Source organism: Vidua macroura, chromosome 27, assembly GCF_024509145.1.
Source record: "Vidua macroura isolate BioBank_ID:100142 chromosome 27, ASM2450914v1, whole genome shotgun sequence".
In the NCBI taxonomy this organism is placed as follows: Eukaryota; Metazoa; Chordata; class Aves; order Passeriformes; family Viduidae; genus Vidua; species Vidua macroura.
In genome coordinates this window covers 308,561-321,978 of record NC_071597.1, presented here as the reverse complement: position 1 = coordinate 321,978, position 13,418 = coordinate 308,561, and the positions used below count along the sequence as shown (strand labels likewise).

The 13,418-nt window shown below is 62.3% G+C and overlaps 3 protein-coding genes across 4 annotated transcripts; all 3 read right to left on the bottom strand.

Moving 5' to 3' along the window:
- Positions 1 to 230: 230 nt before the first annotated feature.
- Positions 231 to 4,528, bottom strand: DHX58 (DExH-box helicase 58). Its single transcript, XM_054000440.1, has 12 exons — positions 4,269 to 4,528; positions 3,990 to 4,191; positions 3,701 to 3,891; positions 3,376 to 3,492; positions 3,033 to 3,159; positions 2,771 to 2,953; positions 2,431 to 2,687; positions 2,158 to 2,307; positions 1,758 to 1,919; positions 1,309 to 1,499; positions 1,026 to 1,122; positions 231 to 782 (listed from the first exon to the last, which is right to left on the bottom strand). The coding sequence occupies exons 1-12, from the start codon at positions 4,434 to 4,436 to the stop codon at positions 603 to 605; spliced, it is 2,025 nt and encodes a 674-aa protein (XP_053856415.1). The 5' UTR covers positions 4,437 to 4,528; the 3' UTR covers positions 231 to 602.
- Positions 4,529 to 4,904: 376 nt separating this feature from the next.
- KAT2A (lysine acetyltransferase 2A) lies at positions 4,905 to 11,901 on the bottom strand. 2 transcript variants are annotated; one of them, XM_053999940.1, is made up of 18 exons: positions 11,105 to 11,898; positions 10,410 to 10,533; positions 10,186 to 10,331; positions 9,726 to 9,815; positions 9,397 to 9,578; positions 8,970 to 9,161; positions 8,779 to 8,885; positions 8,538 to 8,645; positions 8,315 to 8,451; positions 7,973 to 8,181; positions 7,776 to 7,902; positions 7,405 to 7,515; positions 7,186 to 7,329; positions 6,818 to 6,932; positions 6,687 to 6,723; positions 6,489 to 6,552; positions 6,201 to 6,285; positions 4,905 to 5,973 (listed from the first exon to the last, which is right to left on the bottom strand). In XM_053999940.1, exons 1-18 carry the CDS (start codon positions 11,330 to 11,332, stop codon positions 5,780 to 5,782), a joined length of 2,400 nt encoding a protein of 799 aa, XP_053855915.1. In that variant the 5' UTR covers positions 11,333 to 11,898; the 3' UTR covers positions 4,905 to 5,779. The 2 variants fall into 2 exon arrangements, with proteins under 2 accessions (XP_053855915.1, XP_053855916.1); XM_053999941.1 differs by lacking the exon at positions 6,201 to 6,285 and having other exon boundaries at positions 5,895 to 5,973; positions 11,105 to 11,901.
- Positions 11,902 to 12,232: 331 nt separating this feature from the next.
- Positions 12,233 to 13,306, bottom strand: LOC128819710 (heat shock protein beta-11-like). The gene has a single exon (XM_053999954.1). It carries the CDS (start codon positions 12,978 to 12,980, stop codon positions 12,372 to 12,374), a length of 609 nt encoding a protein of 202 aa, XP_053855929.1. The 5' UTR covers positions 12,981 to 13,306; the 3' UTR covers positions 12,233 to 12,371.
- Positions 13,307 to 13,418: the final 112 nt, after the last annotated feature.

Genomic DNA, 13,418 nt, shown 5'->3' with positions numbered 1-13,418 from the left:
TCTGGGCGTTGGGAAGGGTCGGTCATGGGTGGGCGGGTGAGAAGGGTCACTCAGGCCACTGTCTGCAGGTGGGGTAGGGCCAGGGCAGCCTCACAGACTCCACTGAGCCCTGGAGACCCCTGTTTTGCTGGCACGGGGTACAGTGGGTTCTGGCTCTGGGGCAATGTCCCCCCTCAAAGCCTCCCGTACCCAACCAGCTCTTGCCACGAGTGATGCAGCCACGCTGCCCCTTCAGTCTAGCATGTGTGCTTTTAATGAAGACCCATCGAGTTCATAAATCAGAGTGGAGAAGCACTGGGCTATGTCCTGGACACACAGAAATGGTTCTCCTGGCAGGGTTGTGGAGGAGAAGGCAGCAGCATGGGGAGCAAGAAAGGGTTTGGGTGGTTTTCAATCCCAGCATCTCATTCTTTCTACATGGGTGCAGCAAAACTCCTTCAGCAGCCATGGGCTCCAGCTTGGGACATGTTGCTGGGGCTCACACCAGCAAGGAAGAGAGGAGAGAGCCATGGCTCTCGGTCCGATGGTCGAGGAAGCCTCCTCTTTTCATGTAGCAACCTGAAAGTACGCCATGAATAGTCCTCTTCTGAACAGAGCCTGTGCTAGAGCGACAGGCTGTATATGCCAGAGCAGTACTCCACATAGTCAAATGCCTTGATGGGGAATGTCACAGTGCCCCACTTCTTGTACCTCCTCTTCTCAGCTGGTGTCTCCACCACAAAGTTTTTGATGGAGAGGATAGGCAGCGTCACCTGCCGGTACAGCATCTCCATCCCCCACTCCTGTGGGCAGGGAGGGGACAGTTACCCGAGGCATGCCCAGCGTCTCCAGGGTGCAGGACCACAGGGACGGGACAATTCCTTACTCCCAAGGCATGTCCCTCCTTTGGAGACAGCCTGTGTCCGTGTCTCACAGCACACACATGACACAGGCATGTGCAGCTGTGAGCTGGGACACAAGGCACAGCCCTTCCTGTCCCTCCAGCTCTGACTGGGCTGCAGACACAGGGGAATTGTGGTGCTCACCTGGCTGCAGTCTTTGCAGGAAATACGGCAGCCGGGCTGCCAGTCCTTGAAAGTCCGCTGGAACTGTATTTTCCCAGAGGAAACTCTGTAATACGACCTGGAAGGAAGGCGCCACCAGACAGTAAGGATGATGGTCCAGGGGACACAAACAGGGCAGCACAGGTGCTCCCGTAGTCAAAGTTCCTGCAATCTCCCTGTACCAAGGTCCCTGAGAAAGAGCTGGCAGCAGGCTGGTGCTGCCCTTACCCATCTGCCTGTTCAGCCCTGCCCATGAGCGTCCTACCCAAATGTGGGGTTGACGTTGACGTGGTGCATGCCCTCCACCGTGCGGATGTCGCTGCCGCGGCACACGGCCACGTTGCAGTTGACACAGTACAGGCGAACGGCGGCTGGGTCGTGCAGCTGCCGCCGCTCGCTGATCCTGGCCTCCTTCATCAGCCAGCTGGCCACTGCCACCCGCTGCAGCTCCTGGATCTGTGGGGGACGGGGGGGACAGGGGTCAGCACAGGGCAGTGGGCAAGGACAGATGGCAGACACGGCAAGAGCCATACTACAGAGGGATGCATCATCCCAGGAGCACAAGCACAGAGCAGGACGGGCAGGGCAGGATGGGCACACGCTGGCCCAGGCCCCTCACACAACCCCATCCCAGGATCCGGTGCTTTCTGAAACAGAGCAGGCAGCAAGAACTGCCAGGCCCTGCCAGTGCCCATGGCAGCATGCAGCACCCACCTTTTGGCAGTACTCCTGCTCAGGCATGGCTTGCACTGCCTGAATTGCCCTCTTCATGAGTTCCACCAGGTCCTCGTTGAGCAGCTCTCGGGTCACCTCTCTGGTGTTGGCTTTGGCAAGGACAGAGTAGACACTGTTCTCAGCACGGGCACGGCCCCGGGCCTGCAGGGCAAGGTCCAAATGTTGCAGTCAATAGAAGAGGGACACAGTCAACCCTTCTGTGCTATACCCTCTGAGGACAGAGCTACCTCCACCGTCCCCTGTGCCTTCACAAGGAGATGTTCTGCCAGGGGCTGAGCTCATCCCCAAGGAGCTGCCTGTGGGGAATGCAAGAGCCCCCATGTCCCACCCCCGCAGCTCTGGGGGATCCTGGCAGGGCCAGAGGGAGTCTGGGCAGCACCTGCATCATGGCGATCTCATTGGTCATCAGCCCATAGCGGACCACGATGCTGCACTCGGGGATGTCCAGGCCCTCCTCGGCCACACTGGTGGAGAAGAGCAGGTTGAGGGCTCCCTGACGGAACTGCTTGATCACATCCTGCTGCTCATTCTGGGTAGACAGGGGGGTGATGCTTCAGCAGCTGTGTAGGGCTCTGAGACCTAGGCAGCACCCACAGCACTCCCAAAATGTGCAAAGTGGGGTCGGTCCAGTTCCTGCCCACCCTCCACTCACCTGTGTCATGTGCCTGGTCTGGTTGCTGTAGCCGGCGCCGGTGAGGACGGCGGCCCTGATGTGTTGCCCATGGAGCGTGGCCGTGGTCTGCAGCCAGCTGAGCAGGCTGTGGGCGCTCTGCCTTGTCTTGGTGAAGACGATGCCACGAGAAGTGCCCAGAGGCTGAAAGTGTTCACGCAGGATCCCCTCCAGCTTGGCCAGCCTGGGGTTCTCATAGCGATGATCCCCAGCAAGTGCCTGCAGGCTCGCCCTGTTCTCTGCAAAGGTGAGCGGGGTGTCAGGGATACTCCCTGCACCCCAAATGCAGCCAGCATCACCCCCCTTCAGGCCCCTCTGTTACCCTCAAAAGTGGCAGTGAGGAACTGTTCAGTGGGGTCCTTCTTATCCCTCTCAGCACTGTAGAACTGCTGGAGGCACTGGAAGGCGTCGACCATCCTCACGGTGTCATTGATCAGCAAAGCGTCGTTGTACTTGCGCAGGTGCAGGGCGCACACCCGCGTCTTGCGACAAAACATCTCTGCAGCTGGCAGGGCAGGGGACATGGCAGTCACAGCCTGTCCCCGTGGCTCAGCCCTGCCACACCCACACTGCCACACCCTCACCTCTTTTCTCCAGCTCCACAATGCGCTGCTCGTAAATCTGCGTGCCAAAGTCCCGTGGGAAATCCGGCTTCTCCATGAACTGCTGGATCTGCACCATCACCTTCTTCAGCTGCTCACCAAAGGGGTCCTGGGAGCAGAGAGGAGCTCAGGATCCAGGAATTGTGGCTGCTTGCATGGTGGGACCCAGACAGTTACAGGATCCCCCAGCACCAAGGCTCTGGGTCAACTGATTTTTCACGCTGGCCTGAGCGAAGCAGATGAAGGCTCCTCACCCAGCAGGGCTTGGGGGGTCTCATCTTCCACCCAGTGAGCAGCCCCAGGGCTCTGAGCAGCTGTCCCTCACCTGGACTCTCTCCTGGCACAGGTCATACTGCTTCTTGGGTTGGGGGACGTGGCTCTGCAGGTGCTGCAACTCATCCTGCACCGATGTGATCTTCTCAGTGTCCAGGTTAGCACAGATCTGAGAGGGAAAGACCCTGTTTCCACCCCGAGCCCAGTTGCCCAGGACAATGCAGCACGTGGTGCTCACCTGGTGAGTTTGGGGATGGATGACTCCTCCGGGCTGCCCATCACCCACACATCTGGACCATCAACCCTCATCCCGAGGGACACCCTGCTGAACCCCAGGGGAAGCTGTGCTGAAACAGGACAGGGGGCACAGGACGCACCTGTAGGATGTGCTCTACGGCCTCCTCAAAGGATGTTGCCCCCCCAGTGCCAGGGGATGCTGTCAGCCCCAGGACCTGTGGCAGGTCCTGCTCCCCACTGAGCTTGCGCTGGAGGTATCTCAGCATGATCTTGTTGTAGACGGCGTCCTTGTGCGTGTGGTGGCACTCATCTATCACCAGCAGTGAGAAATCTGCTCCGGGCCAGGGAGGGGAGCAGGGTGAGATGGTTGCTCAGCTGGGGGCTCAGCCAGGGCTGCGGGGCCAGCAGTATATGTAGCCTGGTGCCCACCTGTCAGCTCCACGTGCACGTCTTCCTCCGTGCTGACCAGGGCGTTCTGCAGAATCTGGGCTGTGCAGATGACAACGTCGCTCTTCTTCACCAGGTCGGCGAAGAAGGTTTTGTGGCTGGTGTCCCCACTGATGGACGTCACCTTGAAGGTGTCCTGCAGTGCGTGGAACTCCTTCTCGGTGTGCTGGTCCACCAGGTGCACCTGTGCCCACAGGACCACACTCAGCACCGGTTAGGACCACCACCGGTGTCTCCCGCGGTCCCGGGGCAGGGCGGCACCTTGTTGACAAGCACGGCCACCTTGGCGCCCCGCCGGCTCTCCAGGTGCCGCCGGCAGACATGGACGGCCACGCGGGTCTTCCCGGCGCCCGTGGGCAGCCAAACGATGCTGTTGCGGCCGCGCAGGGCCGGGGCCGCCGCCTCCCGCTGGTACTCCCGGAGCTCCATTCCCCGCCGCTCCGCGTCCCGAAGCCGCCGCAGCCGGGAAACGAAACTGGAGGCGGCGCCGAGACCGGCGGGCGGGGCAGGAGGAAGGCTCAGCAAGGGGGGGCCACGCCGGCCGCGCTGGGGCCAAACTGAGCCGAGCCGGGCCGAGCCGAGCCGAGCCTCCCGCCCGGCCCGGAGATCCCCTTGGAGCCCCGGCTGCGAACTGGAACCGAAACCAAAACCAAAACCGAGTGAAGCTCCCACAGAACCTCCCCGTACCCAGACCGCCCCTGCGCCCCGGCCTGTCAACACCCTACACCCCAAGCAAGCCCTGCACCCCAATTCCGCCCAGTGCGCCCCAGCCCATCCACGGGGATCTTCACTCTCTCCCCATCCCGAGCTGTTCCTGTTCCCCTCCCCAACAGCTTCCTGAACATCCCAGGTGGTCCCCCCCGCCTACCACGCGGGGCTGAGCTCCAAGGACGGATCTGGGGCTGCACAAGGACATTTATTAAAAAAACAAACAAACCAACGAAAACACCAGTCAAGTGGAATGGGGGAGTGGGGGGCAGGGAAAGGGGTGGGGGGCACAAGGAGGAGGGAGCAAGGTGGGGGACAAGCAGAGGTGGCTGCCAGCCAGAGCAGAGCAGGGAGCAGAGACCAGCACAGCACCAGGCAGCCACCCTCCCTGGCACTCAGAGAGGCAGGACAGGGGCTGGCAGACCCCCACTCCCCAGCTGGCAACAGGGGCAGGCAGGGAGGATGTACAGGCAGGGAAGGCAGACCTGCCCCGGGGGGAGGGAAGAGCTGACAGAGGCAGCAGGAGCTGGGTGTGCAGGGCAGGGCCCCCTGCCCAGCAGGACCCTGGCCCAGGAGCAGCACCGCTGCGGGCAGCGCAGGGCTGACCCCGCTGTACATTCAGTGTGAGGGGTGGGGGCTGCCTGAATGAGGACGGAGCAGAAACCAAAGCACTTGTGTGCCCCTGCCCTGTCACAGGGAGTCAGGGCAGAAGGCACGATCCCAGGTAAGGGGGATGCACAGGGCTCAGGGGGCTCCCCCTCCTCAGGCAGAGGCAGGAGCTCAGTGCTCTCCCTGCCCTGGGCAGATCCTGATGAGGCAGCTCCAGCCTCACCCCCATTCCCTAGGAGAGGGAGCCAGACCTGCCCTGAGCTCTCAGGGATAAAATCACCAGACCCTCAGCCCCTGGGGCTCCCCAAGAAGGAAAGCCCAGCTCCCCAGGCTGCTCAGCAGCACCAATCCCTCCAGCAGCTCCTAGCAACAGAGAGAGTGGGGCTGGATCCCACAGGAGCCCTGTCCCTCCCACGGGAGGGCCGGTGGCCACAGCAGGTCCAGGCCGGCCCCCGCTACTTGTCGATGAGCCCTCCCTCCTTGAGCTTGAAGTAGAAGAACTTCTCGAGGGTGTTGGCACACTTGCAGTAGTCGCTGTCGGGCGGGTTGTACTCGCGGCAGTTGGTGATGATGCGCTGCAGGTCGGCGATGAACAGCTTCTTGGTGACGTAGTAGCGGTTCTTCAGCCGCTCCGTCATGGTCTTCAGGTCTGCAGGTGGGACAGGTCAGGACCCCTCCCCAGGCCTCTGCCCCCCCGCAACCACTGAGCTGGACATCAGCCACAGGTCTCAACTCATCCCTCTCTTACTCTGGACTATCCTGGGAGGGATAGTCCACCCTAAACACGAGTCCTCAGCACAGACCCCACAATTAATGTGGGGTCCTCAGCCCCCTCTTCTGCAATCCTGTCCTGAGGGGCTGGATACAGCAACCTACCAATGGGGAAGCGGATGATTTCATAGTAGTCTGGTGCCTCTGACTTCTTCACCGGCTCCATGAAGGGCCATGCACTGGGGTGGGTCTGGGGAGAAGTGGGGGGCACTTGGAGCAATGAACAACCAACCCTTGTCCGCTCCAGCACCCAGGGGTCCTGCTCCTCCCACACCTGTGTCACCCCAGCAGTCCCCAAGGGCAAAGCCCAGTACAGCCCATCCCAAGGGAGAGAGCTCTGAGGGCTGTCAGGTGGACAGGCGCCCTGGAGTGAGGGTCCTTTCCTGCCCACACCTTGATCTGGGCCAGGAGGTTCTTCAGCATGTTGTAGAGCTGGTCCGGGTCCTTCAGCTCCTTCCTGCAGGACAAAGCCAGTTCCCATCAGCCTCTCTCCACTCCACGGCCAGGAAAACACCAAGACTGAGGCACAGCGCGAGCTGAGCCCCCAGCCCTGCTGCTGCAGGTCTACCCCCACCCCCATGCAGCACTCACCCCTTCTCCTTCCCCAGAGGTTTCCATCCTGTTTCTCCTGGAAGACAAGTGTCAGTGTCACCATGTCTGCGCCGCAGCCATGGACAGAGGGAGGACAGAGCCCTCGTGCCAGACCCCCTGCCAGGACTCACGGATGCCAGGGACGCTCTCGATGGGGATCTGCCGCACACCCTCCTTGAAGCAGGTCAGGCCTGGGTAGACTTTGCGGATTTGCGCCTGTTTCCTCTCGATCAGCTTCTTGATGATCTGCAAGGAATGGGGGTTGGAAGGGAGCAGATGAGTGGGGGCTGCAGGATGCTCCAGGGAGCCACACTGTGATGTGGGACCCCACAAACCCACCGTGCAGGGCCAGAGACAACCCCAGCCAGTGTCAATGCCAGCAGTACCCCCTCGCTGCCCTGCAAGTCTGCTCTCAGGGCCAGCACAGCCCCACACCTCTCCTCTGCTTTAAGGGGGTGGCTGGCAGTCACCTACCCTCATGCCCACCCCTGCGCCATACCTCCTTCTGCTTCTTGATGATGTGTGAGAGCTCGGTGTAGGGGATGCGGGGGTTCAGCTCACACTCCATCAGGGTCGCCCCCTCATAGTCCTTGATGTATCCCAGGTAGCGGCTCTTGGGGACCTTGATGTCCTTGGAAAAGCCCTAGGAGAGAGGGGCAGGTGGGAGGAGGCAGGTGTGCAGCAGGGCTGGGAGCAATTCCCAGGGAAAGGAGCCCACCTGCTTTTTGAAGTAGCCAATGGCGTACTCATCTGCATAGGTGAGGAAGTAGAGGATGTTGTGCTTGATGTGGTACTCCTTCAGGTGGTTCATCAGGTGCGTCCCATAGCCCTTTGGGAAGTACCATGAGACAGGAACCCCCCCCCCCAGGCAGCCCCAGCTGGGATAAACAACCCCCTCCCACCCATGGAAATGGCAGCTGGAAGATGACCTGGAGCAACTACCACTGCTCGGGGCCGGCCAGTGCCGAGCAGGTTTGGCTGCCCAGGGGGCTGGAGCAGCCCTACACCAGCTACAGAGAGACCATCCTGCCCACGCCAGGCTTTGGGGGGGCACACGTGTGTGCCCAGCTCCCTTCTCTCTGCTCTCACCTTCACTTGCTCATTGGAGGTGACAGCGCAGAAGACAATCTCCGTGAAACCTTGGGTAGGGAACATGCGGAAGCAGATGCCCCCGATCACTCGTCCATCCTTGATCAGTGCCAGGGTCTTGTGCTTCCTGCGGGCAGCATGGCCGAGGGTGAGGGGAGCCCCCCACACCGGCCCCCCTGCATCCCCCAGCCACGCACGGGTCAAAGACGAGGCGAGTGATGTACTCCTTGGGCATGCGGGGCAGCTGGTGCGAGAAGACATTCTGCAGCCCCACCAGCCACATCAGGATCTTCTTGTTGGATTTCTGCGAGAGCGAGTTGCCGATGACGTGGAACTCGATGATGCCGCGGCGCTCCTCCAGCCGCGCCGTCTCATCCCGCGCCGCGTTGGCCGACAGCAGGCTGGTCTGGGGGCATGGGGGGGTCACTGGCCCTGCACACCCTCTGTTGGGAGAGCCCCACTCCACCCTGACACTCTGGGGAAGCAGCTCTGTGGGACCTGGAGAGGACCAGAGGCACCCCAGCATCCGCAGCCCATACCTCAGGGCCCAGCATGGCAGCAGGGTCTGTGATGGTCAGCATGACCTCGTTCACCAGCTCCATGGGGATGTCTCCCATGACACGGATCCGCTTGGCATCCTCCAGCGTCAGGCTCTCAGGTAGCTTCCGCTTCTCTCCTGGGATGGGAGCAGAGCAGCACATCCAGTGCTGGGATGGCCCACGGACAGTTCTAGCTTCCTGGCGTGGGCTCACGTGACCTTACCTGGCAGGGGCTCTGGGGTGCTGGCGTCCAGGCTGGTGGCCGAGGTGCTGCTGCTGAGCTTCTTGCTGAAGAGAGGAGTGGTGGGCACGGCAACGGTGCTGACTGCAGCTGCAACAGACCCACGGTGCCCGTGACCGCTGGAAAATGCCTCGTCACGCCATGGCAGCCCAGCCACTGCTCTGCCACACCTTCACCTTTTATCCCTCAGCCCCCAAACAGGGGGAGCTGCTTCTTGAAATACCTGGGCGAGACACCAGCTGGGCACTCTCCGCAGCTGGCACTGTGAAATCAGCCTCCCAGATTGGAGAGTTCTCACCGTAGATCTCCTCCTCCAGCATGGAGAGGAACCTGGAAGGGAGTGGCACATCAGCATGCAAGCATCCCAAATGCATTCCTCATGCTCCAGCAGCCATCTCCACACTGGGCACCTACTTGGGGAAATGGGTGAGGATCAGTGTCCGCTTCTCCGGCACCAGCTTGTCCTTCTCCACCCGGAACTTCTCCAGCAGCTGCCGGCGGGTCACTGTGAAGATGGACTTGAGGAGGCTGCGCCCGAAGACGTGGGTGGTCTCATAGCGGGGCAGGCTGTCACAGCTCTGTGGCACATGGCAGTAGCACAGCCACCTGTGGGACAGGAAGGGGCTCTGGAGACAGGGCTGGGACCAGAGACCCCAGAGCAACCATATCCCTCCTGAGACAATGCTGCTGGGAGCAGGCTGGACGAAGGGCACAATGACATTTAGAAGCACTGGCCCCACTGGGTGCCTGCTCTCCTAGTGGACTGACAGTCTGGGGGAGCTGGAGAGAGTCCTGGGAGTTGGGCCCCAGGGTGGCTGGCTCAGTGGCCCCCTGCCCTCACCTGGTGTAGTTGACCTTGTAGGTGGCCACATCATCATTCTGGGAGCGCTGACGGAACTGGGACGGTGTCTCCAGCTTCCAGTAGTTGAGGCACAGCAGGAACATCTTGGAGAGCTCATACATGGTCTGGCGCTCCTTGGGTGGCAAGTGGCTGAACTTGTACTGCACAAAATTCAGGACTCCCTGGGGAGAGGACAGGACAGTGGGAGGGTGCCAGGGGCTGCTCTGGGGTCTTCCATGCTGCCTCCCAGAGAGTGAGGGGACCATACAAGAGCAGCAGAACACAGGACAAGTCATCAGGGCAGTGCATGAGCCTGACAGCAGCCTCACCTGCTCAATATTTGGTTTCTCAAAGGGAGGGCTCCCCAGGGACCCCTCAACCACAGGCTGGCTCATCTGCAGGATGCACTTCCGCAGCAGCTACAAAGACACCAACAGACACGGTCAAAAGAGTCCCAGGAACCAGATGCTCCAGGAATGGTGGAAGTGGCTGAATGCCACCATGGGGCTGCTCCAATTTCTACAGCCAGGAAGGCACCGGTGCTGCCCTTGGAGCACACCCATTCACCCCTAGAACTGCCCCCCTAGGGAATTCAAGGCCAGGAGAGCAGTCACTCCAGAAGAGGGTCAGCGTTCCAGGTCTCTGGGCTGTGGGATGGTTCACAGCCCCAGCTTCAGTGCCAGCTCCAACAGAGCACACAAACAGTGGGACAGCAGCCCCCACAACGACCAGAAACTCTGCACAAGTGTGCAGAGTGGGGCAGTGAGACATGCACACCCCCAGACGCACCTTGAACAGGTAGAAATACACCTGCTTGGTGTCCGTGTCCTCCTCCTTGTGCACTGACATGAAGAGGTTCTCCACATCCACCACCATGCCCAGCAGACGGTTGATCTCTTCCTCTGAGACGTTCTCCAGGTGGGACACGTGGTCCGCTGTGCCGGAGAGAAAGCCACAGTGAGACCAAGGGATCAGCAGCCCTCGCCCTGCCCGGGAGGCGCCACAGGAGTTACCCAGTGCGTGGCCACAGCTCCGGCACGGCTCACTCAGGTTGGTCACCGGCTGCTGCAGGTCCATTCGAGGGGCTGTGGGGGGGTTGGGGTTCTTCCAGCCATTGCACTTGCAGGCGTCGTTGGCCTGGGAAGAGGGAGGCAGCGTTCATTGCAGTGGCCCATGCGCTGCCACATGCATGCCATCCTTCTGCAGCCAAAGGATTTCCCTGGTTCCCACCTACTCCTTTTCACCCAGCCCAGCTTTTCTCAGCCCCCACCCTGCACCACCCACCACCCCAATACTCCCCCGTGCAGCCCCAGGACTCTGCAGCCCCTGCCCAGGGACATCCCTGCACCTCCCTTGGGTAACTCAGCACTCCCTTCGTGCAGCCCCCGCCTGCACACAGCCCAGCACCCCCGTCCTGCACGCCGTGTACATCCCAATCCCGCATCCTTTGTCCATGTATTCCTTGCACTCACCCTCCTGCATCCCTAAATTCCCCTCCTACACCCATAAACGTGCTTGCAACACCCTCCTGCATCCCCCACTCAGGTCAGCATCCTCGTCCTTCATCCCCCACCCATGCACAGCATGGAACCCCCACTCCTGTATCCCCTGCACCCCCACCCATGCCCGTCCTTGCATCTCCCACTCATGCACAGCCTTGAACCCCACCTCCTGCCCTCCCTGCCCTCCCGGTCCCGCTGTCCCCCACCTTGCAAGCCGAGAAGACTCCCAGCTTCTCCAGCTTCTTCCCGCGGGGGAACCCCCGCACCTGCGCCTTGCGCTGGCTCGCCCGCTGCTGCTGGCTCAGCCCGGGCCGTGCCGGGTCGCTGGATCCCGCTCCTCCAGCCGTCACCCCGCTCGCCCCCGCCGTCCCCGCCGTTCCCGTCCCGGGGCCCGGCGGAGGCCGCCCGGGCTGCGCGGCCTCCGGCTCCGCCATGCCGGGCCCGGCGTGCGCCCCGCGCTCACTGCGCCTGCGCGCCGGGAACGCCGGGATCTGTAGTCCGCTGCGGCGGGGGAGGTGGGGCCGGTGCTCCCGGGACGGCGCTCCCGGGGCCGGTTCACGTCACCCGCTCTCCCGAACGGGAGCAGAGCTCCCACTCGGGACTGCGCGTGGCGTGAACCGTCCAGAGAGGATGGAGGTCCGGTCATGACGACCCATCGCGACAGCCCCTCACGGGGCGATGCTGAGCCGTCGGTGCCCGGAGGAGCCCTCCCACCCCTCCGGTAACCGGTACCGCTCCGCACTCCGCTGACTCCAGCAAATATGGAGCATGGCCACGCCCTCTTCTCCAAATGCGGTGTGTGACCCGCCCTCCGCCTGCTCGGAGCCGGCACGGGGTGCGGCCAAGCGGCCGGCGTGGAGGGCGGCCGCGCCTCCTGACCGGTACCGCTGAGCCGGCTCCGCCCGCAGGGCCATTCGTGAGAGGCCGCGGCCACCGTCAGCGCGGGGGCAGCGGCTTGGCGCCGGGCTGTGCGCGGAGCTGCGGGCAGCGCCTGGAAGGTGCCAGTGCTAGCGGGGGGGGGGGGGGGGCACGGCACGGGGGACACGGGCACCGCACGGGAATGTTCCAGCGCCATCCCAAAGATGGGAGTCAGTTGTCCGAAGGCTACCCAGGGGGATGCTCAGGACCTGCCGGGGATTCTCAGTGCTGCACATGGCCCCTCGCCCCTCGCCCAACCTCCTCTGCCAGGGCAGAGCTGGGGAGAGGTGCCAGGGACATTCCCGGTGCCAGCACAGCCCCGTTTCCCACCCTGCAATCTCGCTGCGTGGGCACAGGCAGGAGCATTGCAAAGCACAGGGCTGGGCAAGACCAGAAACACCAAAACCACACAAATAAAAGTTAGGAATATTTATTACATATCAAAAAAGCCGCATGTTTTGGGCAGACACCACTCCCCGGGCCATCGCGCAGTCCCGCTCTGCGGCCAGCAGCTGCCCCCGTAGCCAGGCTCAGCCTGGTCCCTGTTGCTCCTCTTCACGCCTTGGCCCGCTCGGCTCCCTCCTCAGTGCTGCCAGCTGGCTGTGCCACCGCCGGCCCCATCTGGATGGGCACGTTCCTCTCCGGGACAGCCGGCAGTGCCAGCTTGGGGGCCTCGATGCGGAGCTGTCCTTCCTTGGACAGGGAGCAGGTCAGCGCTTCGGCGTCCACCTCCTCGGGCACGTCCCACTCCCGCTTCAGCACCTCGTACTTGTAGGAGAAGGAGCCCTTGTCGTCTGTGCTCTGCGTCTCCTTCTGCCCCACCAGCACCACCTTCCTGCCCACCACCTTCACCGACAGCTGCTCGGGCGCAAAGTCCTTCACGTCCTGGCAGACAGAGAAGCCGTCCCCAGAGCCCTGGGTCAGGGCTGTGCTGGTGCTGGACGTGCGCTCGGAGGCGATGCCAAGCCGCCCGGGGCTGCTCCCGCTGCTCAGGTACTGCTCGACGCTGCTCATGAACTCCCGAGCCCTCTCCATCTCCAGCCGCATCTCCCGCTCCAGCTCGGCGAAGAGGGTGCCTGGATGTGGCCAGAGGGTGCGGACGGGTCCCAGCCACGGGAACAGCGAGCTGGACATGGGCGGCATAAAGTGCAGGCGGCAAAGCATCTCTGCTCCAAGGAGTGCTCCTGGTTGTGCTGCAGCTCTGCTCGGTGCAAGGGCTGGAGCCGTGCTGGGCTGGGGCAGGGGAGCAGCGGATTTTATTCTCCCCTGCCCAGGGGTGTGTCCCTTCCAGAACGCTCTCTCCCCACGCAGCGTCCTGGAGCCATCGCCTATTTTTGAGAGGCTGATTATCCACCAGCCAAAATAGCAGCGCCTGTTTCTGGGGACAGGTCACATACCACAAATAGGGAGCCGCAGTCACTGCTGGGAGCTCAGGTTTCTGCAGAGCCATCGTGATGCAGCAGGGCCCATGGGGCCATGGCCGGGGGGCTACAGAGCCCTTCCCTGGGCCCCCCCGCCGGGGGGATCGATGGAGGCAGGCTCCATTGTGCCAGGAGCTCATCACTTCTGCCAATACAGGAACTAGTCCCACCCCTAAAGTAC

What these genes read in the sequence shown, in the direction of transcription:
- LOC128819710 (XM_053999954.1), bottom strand. Translation starts at nt 12,980, where the DNA reads ATGCTTTGCCGCCTGCACTTTATGCCGCCCATGTCCAGCTCGCTGTTC.
- KAT2A (XM_053999940.1), bottom strand. Translation starts at nt 11,332, where the DNA reads ATGGCGGAGCCGGAGGCCGCGCAGCCCGGGCGGCCTCCGCCGGGCCCC. An exon ending in TCATCAAGAAGCAGAAGGAG is followed by an intron (nt 6,933 to 7,185) that starts GTATGGCGCAGG and finishes CATTCCTTGCAG; the next exon opens with ATCATCAAGAAGCTGATCGA. An exon ending in CGAGAGCGTCCCTGGCATCC is followed by an intron (nt 6,724 to 6,817) that starts GTGAGTCCTGGC and finishes CTTGTCTTCCAG; the next exon opens with GAGAAACAGGATGGAAACCT.
- DHX58 (XM_054000440.1), bottom strand. Translation starts at nt 4,436, where the DNA reads ATGGAGCTCCGGGAGTACCAGCGGGAGGCGGCGGCCCCGGCCCTGCGC. An exon ending in AACGTCAACCCCACATTTGG is followed by an intron (nt 1,123 to 1,308) that starts GTAGGACGCTCA and finishes CCTTCCTTCCAG; the next exon opens with GTCGTATTACAGAGTTTCCT. An exon ending in CCTGCAAAGACTGCAGCCAG is followed by an intron (nt 783 to 1,025) that starts GTGAGCACCACA and finishes CCCTGCCCACAG; the next exon opens with GAGTGGGGGATGGAGATGCT.